This window comes from Narcine bancroftii, chromosome 4 (genome assembly GCF_036971445.1).
Source record: "Narcine bancroftii isolate sNarBan1 chromosome 4, sNarBan1.hap1, whole genome shotgun sequence".
NCBI lineage: Eukaryota > Metazoa > Chordata > Chondrichthyes > Torpediniformes > Narcinidae > Narcine > Narcine bancroftii.
Window position 1 is genome coordinate 118,172,058 of NC_091472.1, and position 16,571 is coordinate 118,188,628.

Sequence of the window (16,571 nt, forward strand, 5' to 3'; positions counted from 1 at the left end):
AATTGAGAAGATAATTTGGCTGTAGTGTCCTGAGTGATTCATGTTGGAATTGTGCACCATTGATTGGATGAGGGCAGAAAGTGGCCACACAGTTCTAATGTGTCTTGGACTCCCACTATCGAAGAATGTCTGCATGGATGCTGAAGGGATATTAGCACTCGTTTAAGTGCACGAGGAACATTTGTCAAGTTAAAAACAAAGTGGGAAGAGCAAACTGGAAATCCTGAGAGAATACAAAGTCCATGTCCTTAAATGAGCTGGAAGTATTGCTTTATTTTGTTTTGTTTTAGGTTTCTGCAAACAAAGCTGAGGCTGGACACAATCGCCGTCACTACAGAGCAGCTGCGCTTGAACTTAGTGAGGTGAAGAAAGAGCTCCAAGCCAAAGAGCAGCTAGTAGAAGCTCTGCAGGCAGAAGCTGATAAATTCCAGTAAGTTGGCAACACAAGAGTAAATGTGCACACTTCTGACGTCTTGATTTTGAGTTGATTGTTGTAACTGGTAGGAATTTTGAAACTGAAATTAAAAGCCCCACTTTAGGTACTCTTTCAGAATTTTTTCTTGTACACGTCTACATCCTTCCCTCACATGGGGGAGGGGGGTGGTCTTTGAATTGTCTGGCTTTGCCAGATTGGCTCTAATTCTCAAGATTAGAAATGATATTGGCAACCCCACACCCTACACCCTACAACATTCTCTCTGGTATCTGTGGATGGCCTTTCCTTTTACTGTTTGTAGGATAAGTATAGCAGTTCACCTTACTAAGTCAGAGCACCCAACAGTGCTAGTTTTGTATCTCTGGAAAGTGATGAAGATGAGTCCATGTATTTGTCTCTGCATACAAGTGTAGATACAAACCAAATGACATGTTTCCATTGCAGTCATTCTTGGATCTTCTTGCTCAAATGGTTCAGCTGCCTGATGGTTTTAACCATCAATAACTGTCTCCAGATGGGATCTATCCTCACTTGCTAAAGGAAGTAATGGGAGAAATTACAGAGGCACTGGCTGTCATCTTACAAAAAATAAAAAAATTCAGGGGTGCTGTTCAAGGACAAGAGAGATGTAGATGATGTATGTATTTTTTAAAATATGTGGAAGAAAATCAACTAACCACAGACCAAATGAAAACTGCTGGAGGAACTCAGTAGATCAATCAGTATCTATGGAGGTGAGGGAATGGCTGGTGTTTGGATCAAGACCCTGCATCACGATTATGTAGAAGGTTGATAGCCTGTATAAAGAGGTGAAAGAGAGGAGAGGTTCAGAGATGAAGAACCAGATGAGGGGCAGGTAGGAGTGGAAGAGTGGAGACAGACTGGTAGGTAATTTGGGAACATAAAGGGGAAAAATAAAACATTAGACAGGTTGAGGAGGAGAGAGTAGAGGCAGAAGCTGGTAGGGGATGGGAGGAACTAAATAAGCAAGGTCTGATAGGCAGTGGGAATCAGTGAGAAAGGATAGAAAAGGTTAACAGGGAGAAGAAAGGAAATCCAGCTGGATAAGATATCTGGATTATGGGCAAAAGGAACCAGGGAAGGAAGGGTGAAGAGCTTTGGTGATGAGGAAGTAAGATGGAAAATGTGTAAAAAGGAAAGACTCTGGAATGGTGAGACTGAGATAGGTAACGTAGAGAGTTACCTCTGGGTTGTATTCTTCCAATTTGCATTTTGCCTCACAGTGGCAGTGGAGAAAGCAGAGGACAGACAGGATATTGTGACACTAAGAAAGGGAGTTGAAATTGTGTGCAACTGTGAGCTCGGAGTGACTATTGCAATTGTTCTATAGAACAGTTGGCTCATCTACGTTGGGTTTTGCTAATATAGAAGTTATGTTGTGAACTTCAACTGTGATAGAGGAGATTGGAGTAAGTGCACTTGACTGCCAAATAACGTGGGTTGAATTGGGCCAGTTAGTGGATATTTAGCAGGTCACCTGCCCTCCTCAGTAGTGAGTAAACTTACCAGGCATGCTGCACCTGGGGAGCCTTTTCCACTGCACCATGATGTACCTGATTCATCAGGAATCAAGGATTTTAAGGGGAGGTCCCGTCTCCAGCGACGACGTCGTGAGTGACACGTTACGTATTTGTGGATTTAAAATCCTTACTCTACAACCGAAAACTGCACTAGAGCTAGACTACACATTTACAAGCACAAGAGTACACTTTTCTTCCCTCCTGCAGACTACTGACCTCCTTCCTGCTACTGATGCATGCACGCAGGAGCTGACATCACTAATGGTACCTGGTAAAGCAGATTGTCCTTTCTCACCACCATAAGGCGATTAATGAGTTAACTTGGCTGGGCTCTCATTCTTATCCCCACTAAGAGTCAGAACCCAGTTGATTTTAATTTGTCCTGCCCAGTTGGGACGTTTCCCACTGCCCAGTTACGGAGTACGGACTTTTACGGGCTATATTATATCTTATTATTATATATTAATATGTCTTAAAAAGAGCTAGATTGTGGGGGTTTAGTGTCGGTCACTTCACAGACAGTAACACTTCACAAAAGACATCTCATTTAAAATGCAAGAGCTTTGAAAGTGAGACATTAAGGCACCAGTGCCTTTGCAAAGACAATGAAATTGCTTTGGGAGGAATTTCATAAAGCAGGTGCAAATGGAAGAGTCTGGGCTCAAGTGCTGATAAAGATCTTTCAAGGACTGGATTAGCCCTGCAAGAAAGTTCTTTTTTTACAAGCAGAGAGAGAGAGAGGAAAGACCAACAGGATTTCTCTTTTAGAGAGAAAGAGAGAATTCTGCAGTGGCTTTTGGAGGGTTGAAACCCCATTTTGAAGATGAGTTCTGAGTTCAGCCTGTTGAAAGCCCTTGTAGTCCTTAAAAGAGGAAATGGTTGGCTAGAGTGTTTCTCCTGAAATAGGGGAAACAAGAGGAACTCTGTGGTGACCTGGAAGAAGAGGTTGTCATTTGGAAAACCCACGATGAGGCAAGTTTCTTCAGCAAGACGCTGAAGTAGTTGATCGGAAGAAATCAGTTTATGTTTGTCCAACACACAACAAATCTCTCTGAAACTAACAATAACCAATGACCTTTAAGACGAAAAATCGTAAATGTTCAATTCTGTGCACAAGGTACTGGTGAACTTGGAGGAGTGAGAAGTGAGATTGGACCGAGAATCAAAGAACTTACTTACGCATTACATACACGTGCGCTTAGAATTAGAAGGGGGTTAAGTTAATAGTAGTAAGTTAAAATTTGATTTTTTTTTATGTTTAAAGAAAATTAAAAGCAACTTTTGTTTAAGTAACCATTTGTCTTGGTGAATTTTTATTGCTGCTGAGTTTTAGGGTCCTCTGGACTCGTAATAGGGCACACTAAATTACCCAGTTCAACCCACATATACTTGGCAGAATAAATGTGAACACTCCCAATCAGGCAGTGGGGTAAAAATCAATCAGGCCCTGATACTTGATAGGGGGTTGTATCAGTGCCCAGCCAAGTTGACTTGGCAGCAGTGTGAATGGGCAACCCTCTCATTCAGGTATCATTAGTGATGTTAGTGCATGCATCAGTCTAATAGTTTTAATATCAAGTGCAGTTTTATTTCATAGGCCATCCGGCGGGGCCGTGTCACAGCGGCTGGTGGGGCCATCAGCACGGACTTGTGCTTTAAATCATCTCAGTATTATTTATAATACCTAATACAATGTAAATTCTATGTAAGTAGTTCTTATACTATTGTTTAGGGAATAATGAGAACTTGGTCTGTGGGTTTGTCCTAATCTGAAGCCCATTGCAGTTGATTTTCCGAAGGTCTTGTATATTGCGCACATATGTTTTATTAAATTGTATGTTTTTTCCCCACTGTCTTTTATACATTGAGCACGTATGTCTTATTAAATTGTCAATGTTTTTACCCATGGTCTTTTATAAATGTGTGCTTATGTACTTTATTCTGCTATGATTTTCACTGCCTTGTGAGTACATAATCCGTCACTTGGGACGTCACCACTGGAGGTTGGGCCCCCCCTTAGATCTGTGATATCCACATGAACTAGGAAATTCATGGTCCAATGTGAATGGCTCACCCAGTACTGCAACACAGGTTGTTTATTTGCCTATTTAGTGGGATGCAAGTGTGAAAGTGTCTGACTCATCTGGAAGGGCTGTTTCGGTCCCAGGATTGTGGTGAAGGGACAAGTGTTGCACCTCCTGCAGATGCAAAGGAAAGTGTCAGGACGGGGACCCCAGAACAGTCAGTTTAACCTCGGTGTGGGAGTGGAGGTGTTCGAGAAACAATAGGGGATTTAATTAGCAATCACCTCGACAGTATGGCTTGATTAGAGAATGTCTGCAATCCTTTGTTAAAGGCAAATTGTGTCCAATTAACTTTTTTTGGGAGGATTGGTGAGGGAAATTTGGTTGATGTATATATCATCTTCCAAAAAAGTTTTGATAAAGTGACACATAATATGATTGTCATCAAGATTAAAAGCATGGAAGAAAAGGGACTATGGAAGCAGGGACTGATTAGCTACAAACACAGCATAATAGTGAAAGAGTGTTTGGATTGATGAAAGGTTCCATAAAGAAGACCACTTTCCTTTTTAATATGCACTAATTTGATGGGTGAAAAATTCCAGATTTTCAGTTGACATTAAGCTAGGTTTAGTGAACTGAGATTAGTAACTTCAAAGAGACACAGACAAGATGGTAGAATATGTGGCAGTTATAGTTTAATGCTGAGGATTGTTTAGTGTTAATTTTGGTGGGAAGATTGAAGAGACAAAATATTAGGCATAATTTTAAAACAGATATAAGAAAGAGTGAATTGGAGGGCTAAGAGCATAGTGGGTTGAAAGTGGCAGGGCAGGCTAAGTAAGTGGTTAAATATCCATATAGGATCCTGGGCTTCATAAATCAGACATCTACCACCTAAAATGACAGAAGGAAAAGAGAATGAAAAGAATTGACTCAGTGGAATTTCTTGTTTATTTTTATTGAGTAATAACATTGTTTGATGGATTTAATGTATCTTAGATTCTGAACTTTAAATGAATGGGAGGGGAGGTAGGGAGGGTGGGATGGGAAGAGGTGGGGGGGAGAAAACGACACTGTATATATTTGAAAAGGAAAATGTATGTATCTTGATCAATGTGGTTTATAGTGTGAAAAATAAAAAATAAAAAAAATAAAAATCAGGGCAAAATCTAAACGTCCCAGAATTTGGCGAGAGGTTGGTTAGGTTCTGAAATGAACTGGCTGGTGGTGGCAGATTGTAAATGTAGAACTGGATTTGTTGAAATATCTGAAGGAAAATAATTTAAGATTTAAGGATTGGCCTTGCAGAGTCAGTACGGATGCAATGAGCTGAATGGACTTTGGTCCTGGATCATTTCTCCAAAGAATTATTTTAAAGTAACTATTGACCTTGTATTTCACACTTTTGGAAACTGGTTGTTTTGCTCAGTTAATTTTTGAAAAAAAGTATTTGCAATGAGCAGGTGAATAATCATAAGAGAATCCACACCAGTTAGCACCCACAATACAACTAGTAGCTTTGCAGTGCCTTCAGTAGGTACAAGTTTTACCTCTTAAGTTATTTTATTTTTCAATGCTATCTGTGTTTTAAATGAATTAATCTAATCTAGCTCTTGTGTACTATTGCAGAGCCCAGGACAAGGAGCATTCTCAGGAAGTGGCACGGTTTCAGGAGGAATTGGCTGCAGCTCATTCTCAGCTGAAAATATTACAAAATCAGTTGGATGAGCAACTCAGCAAACCTGCTGCTATAAACCAGGAGGTAAAACATCCCTTGAGCCTAATGCTGTAATATGTATCTTGGACATTGTGGCAAATTCTGTTTCAACACGAGTTTCAACCCACAGTGGACTGAATTTGAACCCCTGATTGATGAAAACAATTCTGACTTCAATAATTATCTTTGTCTTAGTTGCTTTCTGATTAGATTTCATTTTCATCAGCTTTGCAACTGGTTTCCTGAGTGAGTGTGAACATAGATTTGACCCACACCCATAATATTTTAAAATTTAAATTTAGACATAGAGTACAGTAACGCCCATTTCGGCCTATGAACCGTGCTGCCTAATTACATCCAATTAAGCTATAACCCTGGTACGTTTTTTTGAATGGTGGGAGAAAACCAGAGGAAACCTACGCAGATACAGGGAACTAACTTCTTACAGACAGTGCGGGATTCGAACCCAGGTCCTGATCGCTGGTGCAAAAACGCATTGTTCCACCCCTTTGGAACCAACCTGCACAATATTGAGAGTGTTGCACATCTTTTACACAAGTTATAGTAAACCCTTGCTGTGGGTTTGGATGGACATAGCTTATCTCCAGCATGCCCCTATCACCCACAAACTGCAAGCACTCTATGGCACTTGGTGAAAATTTCATTTGCATTCCTTTTTGCCTCAGCAATTGTAATAAATTGCTGTTTTTCCACCTCTGAGGAAAGTGTATACCTTGTCTTGTTCGCTCATTATGTAGTTTTAGAAAATAAAACAAACAACTTTCTGGATTCAAACACAATTCTGATTTTAGAAAAAGTCTTCAATCAAAGGAACATGTACATATTGTAGTAAAACCCCTGATGTCTGGAATTCAAGCAACTGGCAAAAAAATTAAAGGTAAATTTTAAATTAAAATAAATAAGAATAAAATAATAAATAAAAACCATGTAGGTTTAAAATTATAAAAATAAATGTTCTCTGAAGTAACACACAAATCTTTGGTGAAGATGGGAGCAAATATTCAGCCAGCGGAGTGCCTTGGTTGTGCTTTGCTCGTAGCCGCTTTTTGAATAAAGTTGTGTGAAACAGCAATGCCGTCCGTCCCCCAGGTTGAAGAGCTGGTTGATGCCTCTTGCCATTGGGATGACTCTCTTAAAGTGTCTCCTTATCCCTGCGTAGTAAGAATTCTTTATTAGTATATTATTAAATATATTAGTGCTTTATCTGTAAACTTGGAGTGGGGGTGGGGGTTTAATAATCTATGATCTTAACATTAGTTTTCGGGCTAAGATTAAATGTTTTCAATGAATATGATTGAAAATAAAGTAAAATGCTTTAAGGTTTTTGTATTTATGCAAATGAAGTTTGTTCTTTGTAAATACAGGATAGTATTTTTGACTTTTTAAACTGTTTATTCTTAATGTAGGTGTATAACTGGAAAATATGCTTATCCGGCATCTACCAATCCCAATAGGTGCCGGATACCAGGAGTTTTACTATACAAGGATACCAACTCCTTATTGATACAGTACCTTTGGTATATTGCCTCTATTTCAAATATTTCTTTTTATTTGCTATCATTATTGTTATGGGACTGAATTCAAGATTTTAATCTTAATTACAGACAGTGATAAGCACTGTAGGACATCTATATGATTAGCTTTCTGTCCCTTCAGCAAAGACTATGGAGATCCGATGCCAGCACCAAGAGTTTCTTTGGACCATGCTTCCAGTGAACAGAGTATTGTGATTATTGAACCGTTAAATTTGCTCTTTGCAGTTGGAAGACCTGAAATGGGAAGTTGAACAGAGGGAAAGAGAGCTCCAAGTATCACGGCAACAACTCTCAATGACTGAGGAGCGAAGTCAGAAAGAGTTGGAAGGACTCCAGGAAGCTTTACAGGTGGGAGATGTGAACAAGTCTCGCCAAACTTGGGAACTCCTTGGCTAAATGTTTGGCATTTTTCACATGAAGTCTATGGATGAACATTTAGTATTTGAATAAATATTTCTCTTAACCATTTGATTAAGAAAGCCTGATATGTAGAAGACAGAAAATGAAATGTGGAAAAATTCACCACAATTTAAAAAAATCTCCATTACTTCATTTCAGGCCTGAGCTGAATACATGCTGCATTTCTGGAATGTGTAAATGTTTAGTGTGGAATCTATAACACTGATACAGTGCTTACATGCAGATGAAAGATGCAAAACACCAGTGATTGTGTACCTGATTTTACACTGAGCTTTACAAGTAATTCCATATCTTAATTTGGATGATAGTGGATTTTAAAGAGAACGGAAGAAGCTATATCCAGTCTGGTCTGTTCTACAACTTTACTAACTATTTGCAGGAATAAGATTCTGTGCCAACATTCTTTCTTGATGTAGAATAGCAATTTTTCCAGTTTTCTTTGAGATTATCTGGGTGGATTTCTAATGCAGTATTTAAGATGCTTAAAACTACAAATAATTTTAATTGACTGCATGAATCTTAGAATTATTAATTTTATTATTAAACAATGTTCACCACATTTTTAGCATTTTTCGTGGCCAGTCATTGAAATATTGTAATTTAAGGTAATTTTTCCTTTATATTATTCAGGGCATTAAAACTAATTTGGAGGAATTGCAGGAAGAACTTACAGCAACCCGCAAGGACAAGTTCATGCTCCAAACTAAGGTGACAGAACTAAGAAACAGCATGAAGACATTACTACAGCAAAACCATCAGCTCAAGATAGACCTCAAGCAGAGAAAAACACGCAAGGTCAGTGGGCAATTCTTGGACAGGAAAATATTTAGTGCAGTGGTTAGAGCATTGGTCTTGTAAACCAGGGGTCACGAGTTCATTCCTTGGTGGGGCCTCATTTCTTTGAGGGACTCTGGACAAAATGGTGACTCTGTCTTCCTTATGGTAGGCAAAGTTAAAGAATTTTATGTATGTTACATTCTAAATGTAATATTATGTAACAATAATGGAACCTTTACCTTTATTTTTCATTGTATTGTACCCAGAACACCTTTTTGGCCAGATGTTTGAATAGCTAAATATTGCGCAAAGTGGCGTAACTTCAGCTTAACTCTGGGTGATACTAATAGGAAGAGGATATGCAGATTGATTTCTGGAACGGCAGGTTTGTCATTTTAGGAGAGATTAACAGTTTGGATTTGTGCTATCAAGTTCAGGAGAACAAGAAATTGTGTCAGTTATGCATACAAAATCCTCAGAGTTTGACTATAGAATTAATATTCTCAATATCAAGAAGCAGGGATCACAATCTCTGAGCAGATGGGAAGAAATTTCACTGAGCTTGTAAACGTTTGGAATTTTCTACCCAAGAAACCTGTGGCTGCTCAGTTTTTTTCAAGAAGATAAAAAGTCCTCTTAACATTTGGAGATGATGTCTCTCTTGGAAGAGATGTCTCTCAGGTGACTCGAGCAACATCCCGACATAATTACATTCCTAGGACCCTACCTTGCAAACAATGTCCAGAGTTCTCCATCACAATCGTTGCATACATCTTTAGTCACCAGGAATGGTCACACAGGTGGGAGAAAGTATCCCTCAGAGTTCTCAGCTGACTCTTGATCCTTTGAAGTTTCATGGCATTGGGTCAAAATTGGCAAGGAAACCTGATGATCACCCATTCTAATCCCTGTGGGGTCCTCCTTGTTGAACAGCTATTGGAAGCACTGAAAGTACCAAGACCATAGAATATACATGGGAGAAGAGTGGGGGTTAATTTCATTGTCTATTTCCAGTCTTGGTCGCACCATCATTAGCTGGGTTGGCCAAGTCCCAAGGACTTGCTTCTAAACTGGGTCTGTGGCAGGTGATGAGTGAACCAGTACAGGGGATAAACTTGTCCTTGCAGTCTGTCTGTGGCCAGTGCATCAATTTGTTATACAGTTAGTAGAAGTGACCTCTGCAGAGTCCTTGTGAAGACCAAGTCCCATTATGTCAAGGCTATTCTCCATTGTGCTGCGGTTCTCTACATGTGGTAAATGGGATGGTCTTGGAACTGATCAAAACTGGACACCTGAGGGCAATGTGGACCATTAGCTGTAAAGGTGTGCCACTACAATCTGTGACTGACCTAATTCTCACTCTGCTGTCACAGTCAAAGCAAGGGATCAACCCTGGTAGAGTGAGGAGTGTAGAAGCAACACCAGTCACACCTGAAAATGATGAGGTGCCAGCCTGGAATAGCTCCAGTACAGAACTACTTGTGTACTCAGCAAAAACACCATACAGTAGGTGGTGCTAAGTGATCTTGCAAGTAATGTCATTATAAATGGCAGTGTACAATGAAGTTGCTAACTGGAGGAAGAGGCTCCAGGAACATCCCCAATGATGGGACCCAGTGTATGAGTTCAATAGGAGAGACTGAACCATTTGCAGCCTTGTATAATTGATCCGACTCTGCTTCCTCCTGAGACGTCCATGGTCACAATGGCCAATCTTCAATCAGTTCAATGCACTCCATGAGCTGCCAAGAACACTAGATTTAACAAAGATTGTAGGGCTGGACAAACACCCCACCTTTGGTATTGAAGACCCCACTTCAGAGCTGTGTCTCAAGCTGAGCTGTTCCAATACAAGGATCGTCTTGACAGTGTAGAAAATTGTCCAGATGTGTCCTATTCACTAAAGGCAAGATGCGTCCTATTCAGCTAATCATTCTGCTTCAATCATCAGTAATGGACATATCAACAGTGTGTTTAAATGGCAATAATTACCATTTTGAGTTTCATCAGGACCACTCTTCATCACTCCAAACTTCAGCATAGAGGCAGGTAAGAGATATCATAAGAACAGAAGAAATAGATACAGGAGTAGGTTATCTGGCCCATCAAACCTGCTCTGCCATTCAATGAGATAATGGCTGATCTGATGATAGGCTCATCTCCACCTACCTGCCTTTTCCCCATATCCCTTAATTCTCCTACTATGTGAAAATCTATCCAACTTTCTTCAATATATTTGCAGAGGTAACCTCCACTGCTTCAATGGACATCGAATTCCATAGATTCAGCACCCTCTAGGAAAACCAGTTCCTCCTCATCTCCGTCCTAAATCTACTACCCTAGTTCTAGTTTCCCCCACCAATGGAAACAATTTAGCAACCTCTCTTTTATCTATGCCTTTCAAAATTTTATATACGAGATCCCCTCTCATTCTTCTAAATTCCAGCGAGTACAGTCAGACAACTCAATCTCTCGTCATAGGCTAACCTTCCCCCCCCCAACAATCTCTGGAATCAATCTGGTGAACCTCCTCTGCACCACTTCCAAAGCCAGTACATCTTCCTTCAAGTAAGGAGACCAGAAGTGTGCACAGTACTCCAGGTGCAGCCTCACCAGTACCTTGTAGAGTTGCAGCATACTTTCCATGCTCCTAAATTCCATCCTTCGAGCAATGAACGCCAACATTCCATTTACCTTCTTGAAAGCCTGTTGCACCTGCAAACCAACCTTTTGCAATACATGCACTCCCTAGTCCTTCTGCATGGCAGAATGCTACAATCACTTGCTACTTAAATAATAATCTGATCTTTTGCTTTTCTTCCAAAGTGGATAACCCCACATTTACTGACATTGTACTCCATGTGTCAGACCCTTACCCACTCACTTAACTATCTATATCTCTATGCAAACTCCATTTCAATTTGCTTTTCCACTCTATTTAGTGTTATTAGCAAGCTTAGATACACTGCACTCTGACCCCTCTTCCAGATCATTAATGTATATGTGAAAAGTTGTGGGCCCAGCACTGACCCCTATAACACTCCCCTCATTGCTGATTGCCAACCAGGATTTTTTTAAATCCTATATCCCAACTCTCTGCTTTATATTAGTTAACCAGTCCTCTATCCATGCTAATACATCTCCCCCAACTCTATGCATCCTTATCTAATGCACATCTTTTATGCGGCACCTGATCAAATGCCTTCTGGAATTCCAATTAAACAACATCCATCTGCTCCCTCTATCTACCATGCTTATTATATCCTCAAAGAACTCCAGTAAGTTTGTCAAACAAGACCTGCTTTAGCTGAATCCATGCTGCATCTGCCTGATGGATCCATTTCTCTCCAGATGCCTCACTATTTCACTATGATAGCTTCAAGCATTTTCTCCAACAACAGATGTTAAAATAACTGGCCTTTTGTTCTCTGCCTTTTGCCTACATCCTTTTATGAATAGTGGAATGACCTTCTCCATCTTCCCAGAGTCCAGAGAATTTTGGTAAATTATCACCAAAGCCTCTACTATAACTTCTGCCATTTCTCTCAGAACCCTGCAATGCATTCCATCAGGACCAGGGGACTTGTCTATCCTTAGACCCTCAGATTTGCTCAGTACTACCTTTGTAGTGATAGCTAATACATCCAGGACCTCACCTTCCATCACATCCATAACATCTGTCTTTGGCATGATAGACACGCCCTCTACACAAAATACAGATAGACCCCGACATACGATGTTCCAACTTACGATATTTTGAGGTTACAATGATCAGAATTCATTTTGAATAAAGGTAAGTCAAGGTCTACCTGTATCAGTGTGTTTGCTTTTCTTTCTCTGAAGGACATGCCTCCATCCATCAGCACATGCAGATCGCTCTCTTCCTCCCCCCCCACAAAACGTCATAATTTCAGTGCTCCTTGTAGTGACGTCAAAGAAACGCGGTTTGACGGACTCAACACTGATTTTTTTTAAAAAGGGATTTGCAAGCATGCATAGATTGTCGTAGTTGGAGAGAGAGTAAAGGCAATGCGCGTATGCATTCCACATCTCAATGTAGGTTGCGAGGTGACACCGCTGCCCCTAGTTACCCAGAGCCTGTGTAGGTAGACACCGACTTACGATCATTTCTACTTATGATGCGAGTCCTGGAACATCATAAGTCGGGGTCTACCTGTACTCATTCAAAGCCTCAGCTGTTTCCTCATTACCCAAAGAGAAACATGAAAGTCTGCAGACGTAGTGAATGTAGAAAAAACACACAGAAATGCTGGAGGAACTCGGCTGGTCTTGCTACATCAAGAGGAGATAAAGATATATTCCGACATTTTAGGCCTGAGGCCTTCTTAAAGGAAAATGGGCCTGATATATCTTAATGTCGTTTAGATGCTGCAAGACTGGCTGAATTCCTCCAGCATTTCGGTGTGCTTTTTTCCTCATTAACCAATATTAATTCCCCCATCTCATTCTCCAAGGGACAACCTTCACTTTAACCACCTTTATCCTCTTTATATAATTATAAAAAACTTTTACTGTCCATTTTTATATTTTGTGTTAATCTTTTTTCATATATACCTTCCATTTCTTTATTGCTCATTTCATGGTACTTTGATGCTTTTTAAACTTTTCCCAATCTTCTACTTTCCCAATACTCTTGCTGACTTTGTATGCATGAGCTTTTAGTTTGATGCCTTCCTTATTTCCTTAGTTCTCCAAGGCTGATTGATCCCACCCTACTGTCCTTGCTTTTATTTGGAATATACTTTTGTTGAGCATAGTTAATAATCTCTGAAAATCTTCCATTGTTCCTTCATTCCTCCATATTGTCAGTGTTTCATATTGACCGTGCCCAACTCCTCCATCGTCCCCTTGTATTTTCCCTTGTTTAAGGCATAATAGACTGGTTTTAGACCAAACTATTGTACCCTTGTTTGTATGAGAAACTCAATCATACTATGATCACTTTTTCCAAGAGAACCCCTGACTACAAGATCACTAATTTTACCTGTCTCATTGCACAGGACCATATCCAAGATAGCATGTTCCTTGTAAGTTAAGTAACATGCTGTTCAAGAAGGCTATCATGGATGCATTCTGTGAAGCCCTTCTCAAGGTTGTCTTAACCAACTTAATTCATCTGCATATTAAAATCCCCTACGATAACTGCTGTTCCATCCTTGCCTGCCTCCGATATTTCTTAATTTTTTGACTGTGCCACTGTAATGTTATTATTGGATGGTCTTTCGACAACTCCCACCAGTGATTTTATTTTTTTCCCTCTACTATTCCTATTCGCTATCCAGATGAATTCAATATTTGGCTCATGAGATCTTGCATTATCTCTCACTATTGTCCTGATCTCATCCTTAACTAAGAGCTCTACTCCATCTCCCTTTCTTTCCTGCCTATCCTTCTGTATTACTTGATATCCTTGGATATTTAATTCCAATCCTCTCCACCCTGCAACCATATTCATACGGGCATTCAGATCAAGTACCCTTGTGCTCATTATGCTTTTAAAATCTGGTAATCTTTGCCTCTTTTGCACTTGTCTTTTATACACTCTTCTCTTACTTTCCTCTCTTTTAACTTTTGCTTTTACTTTATCCATTTCCTCTCTAATCTGCTGAACCAACCCCCCCCCCCCCCCCCCCCACCCGCCCCTGCCAACAATTTAGTTTAAAGTCATGTCCACAGTCTTATTTATGGACTTCATTGGGATCCAGGTCCCATCAAGGTTCAGATGGAGCCTGTCACCTTGAACAGATCCTTCCTTCTACAATACTGGAACCAATTTCCCATGAATTGGAATCCATTTCTCCCACACTAATACTTGAGCCACACATTTAACTCTCTAATCTTCTGGACCCTGTGTCAATTTGCATGTGGCTCAGGTACTAATCCAGAGATTACCACCTTTTTCTTTATGCTTTTTAATTTGGTCCCTAGCTCCTCAAATTTCCTGAAGCAGAACCTCTTTCGTGGTTTTACCTATATCATTGGTATCCACATGGACCACGACAACTGGATCTTTCCCTTCCCAGTGCAAATTTCTCTGCAGGTCAGATAAGATGTCCCGAACCCAGGCACCAGGCAAGCAACACAGCCTTGGGACCCTCTATTCCTGTGACAGAGAACTTTGTCTATTCCCCTAAATATACTGTCCCCTATTACCACTACATTTTTCTTCTCTCTCACTTCTTGAATGATGGTCTGGTCACTCATCCTTTCTACAGCCCCCTCTCTTATCCACACAAGGAGTAAGCATCTTTAACTTGTGAGACAAGATCAAGGGCTTAGGCTCCTAGCAGTCTCTTGGATCCCAGTACTTGCCTCATTCACGGTCACTTCCCTGACCACAAACTGAATTTGAGGCAGCTATTCTCGTGGGTGTGACTGCCTCCTGAAATGATGTGTCCAGGTACCTCTCCCCCTTTCTGATGTGTCACAGTGTTTGAAGTTCAAATTCCCGATCATCAATTTTGAGCTTGAATTCTTTGAACATCCAACATTTGCTACAGATGTAGTCATTAGGAACCACAGTGGAGTCCACCAGCTTCCACTTCATGCAGTTACAACATGTCATCTGATCCTGCAAGCCAACTTATTTAATTACCTCTAATTTGGTGACTTTTGTATAACCACTACACAAACCTTACCTGTGCCTCCTTGCCAAAGCCAATCCCACAATGGCCACTCCACTCTGTCCCTGTTTTATGTCAATTGTCTGTTTGCGCTGCTTCCCTTTTAAATACACCTGAAACAAAGCCCAGCTCCCAATTCCAGTTGCTGAGATCTGTGTTTGATCTGCTGCTATCTCTCATGTTCTGATTTAACTCCTTGAATCTGTTCTATTTGATAAAATCGCATCTCCAAGCCCCTACATTTTCCCATGTTGGTTTACAAAATCTATCAGTTCCAGTTTTAAAATTGGTATCAGTGCTTTTACTTGCCCAGAGACTTTGAAATAATCCCTTTAGTCTAAAGATTATCGTCAAAGAAATGTTGTATTAGATGTGCTTCCAAAGAATTTTGAATAATAATACCAGGCAAACTAGATATATTTGTTTTTCAGACAATGTGATATAAATTCCTGTCTGCTACCTTATTTAATGGGACTGTCAGGATTTTTGTGTATTATGTATTCATCAACAATTCAATGACCTGCTTGATTTGAGGCATTTCAAGAGAGATTAGATTTGAAAAGCAAATGGCATTTGTGCATCTTAAACATGAGAATGGACATGGCTTGTTCTCACACAAGTATTATGTTCTACTGATTCTTCCTTTTAAAATATTTTTATTGAGTTTAACATAATAATCTATATAAAAGACATTAATAAAGCAAGGCAAAATAATAATATACATAACATAAAATTAAATATACAATGTAACTAATTTTAAATTTCATCCATTATTATTAAATGTGATTATCTATTAAAATGATTGTACGTACAAATCAGTTAAATACTATTATAACAAATGACATTATACCTTAATAAGATCTGAAAAAAAGGGATATTATCCAGGATAATCATAATTAAATCCATAAATCCATTTATCTAAAAGGGAAAAAAACTCTAAAACTAATAATACTAATCTATCCCTCCCTCTAATGAAGGTTACAAGAGAAATTGAAAGGTGGATTATGTCGCAACCTCTAGAAAACAGACAGATCAGCACCAGAGCACCCAAATCATCTAAAACTCCCAATTATGATAGTATTCTCTAAATAGGCCCCATACCTTTTCAAAATGTAAGTTTTTATCTTTAATGTTATACCTAATTTTCTCTAAGGTTAGATATGACATTACATTATGTAACCATTGTGCAAGAGTTGGTAAGAGTTCATTTTTCCATTTCATTAAAACTGCTTGTCTGGCTATTAATGAGCTAAAAGCTAAAACTTTTCTCTTGAGGTGCTGATAAAAGTTTATCCAGCTTGGTGAAAAACCCAGCAGGACAATTAAAGGGCATGGATCTAATTTAATCTTAAAAATCATTGACAAAGAATGAAAAATATTCTGCCAACATCTTCTTAATTTAGGATGTTCCCAAAACATATGAATCAGTGAGGCTTCAAAAATTTTACACTTT

At 39.5% G+C, this 16,571-nt stretch overlaps 1 protein-coding gene across 4 annotated transcripts in view; it reads left to right on the forward strand.

Moving 5' to 3' along the window:
• golga3 (golgin A3) overlaps nucleotides 1-16,571 on the forward strand; it is a 114,017-nt gene that overhangs the window by 83,219 nt on the left and 14,227 nt on the right. For all 4 annotated transcript variants that reach the window (XM_069932551.1, XM_069932550.1, XM_069932552.1 and 1 more), the window contains exons 19-22: nucleotides 291-430; nucleotides 5,634-5,766; nucleotides 7,503-7,625; nucleotides 8,328-8,492. In XM_069932551.1, the coding sequence (XP_069788652.1) occupies nucleotides 291-430; nucleotides 5,634-5,766; nucleotides 7,503-7,625; nucleotides 8,328-8,492 (561 nt within the window). The remainder of the gene's footprint in view (nucleotides 1-290; nucleotides 431-5,633; nucleotides 5,767-7,502; nucleotides 7,626-8,327; nucleotides 8,493-16,571) is intronic.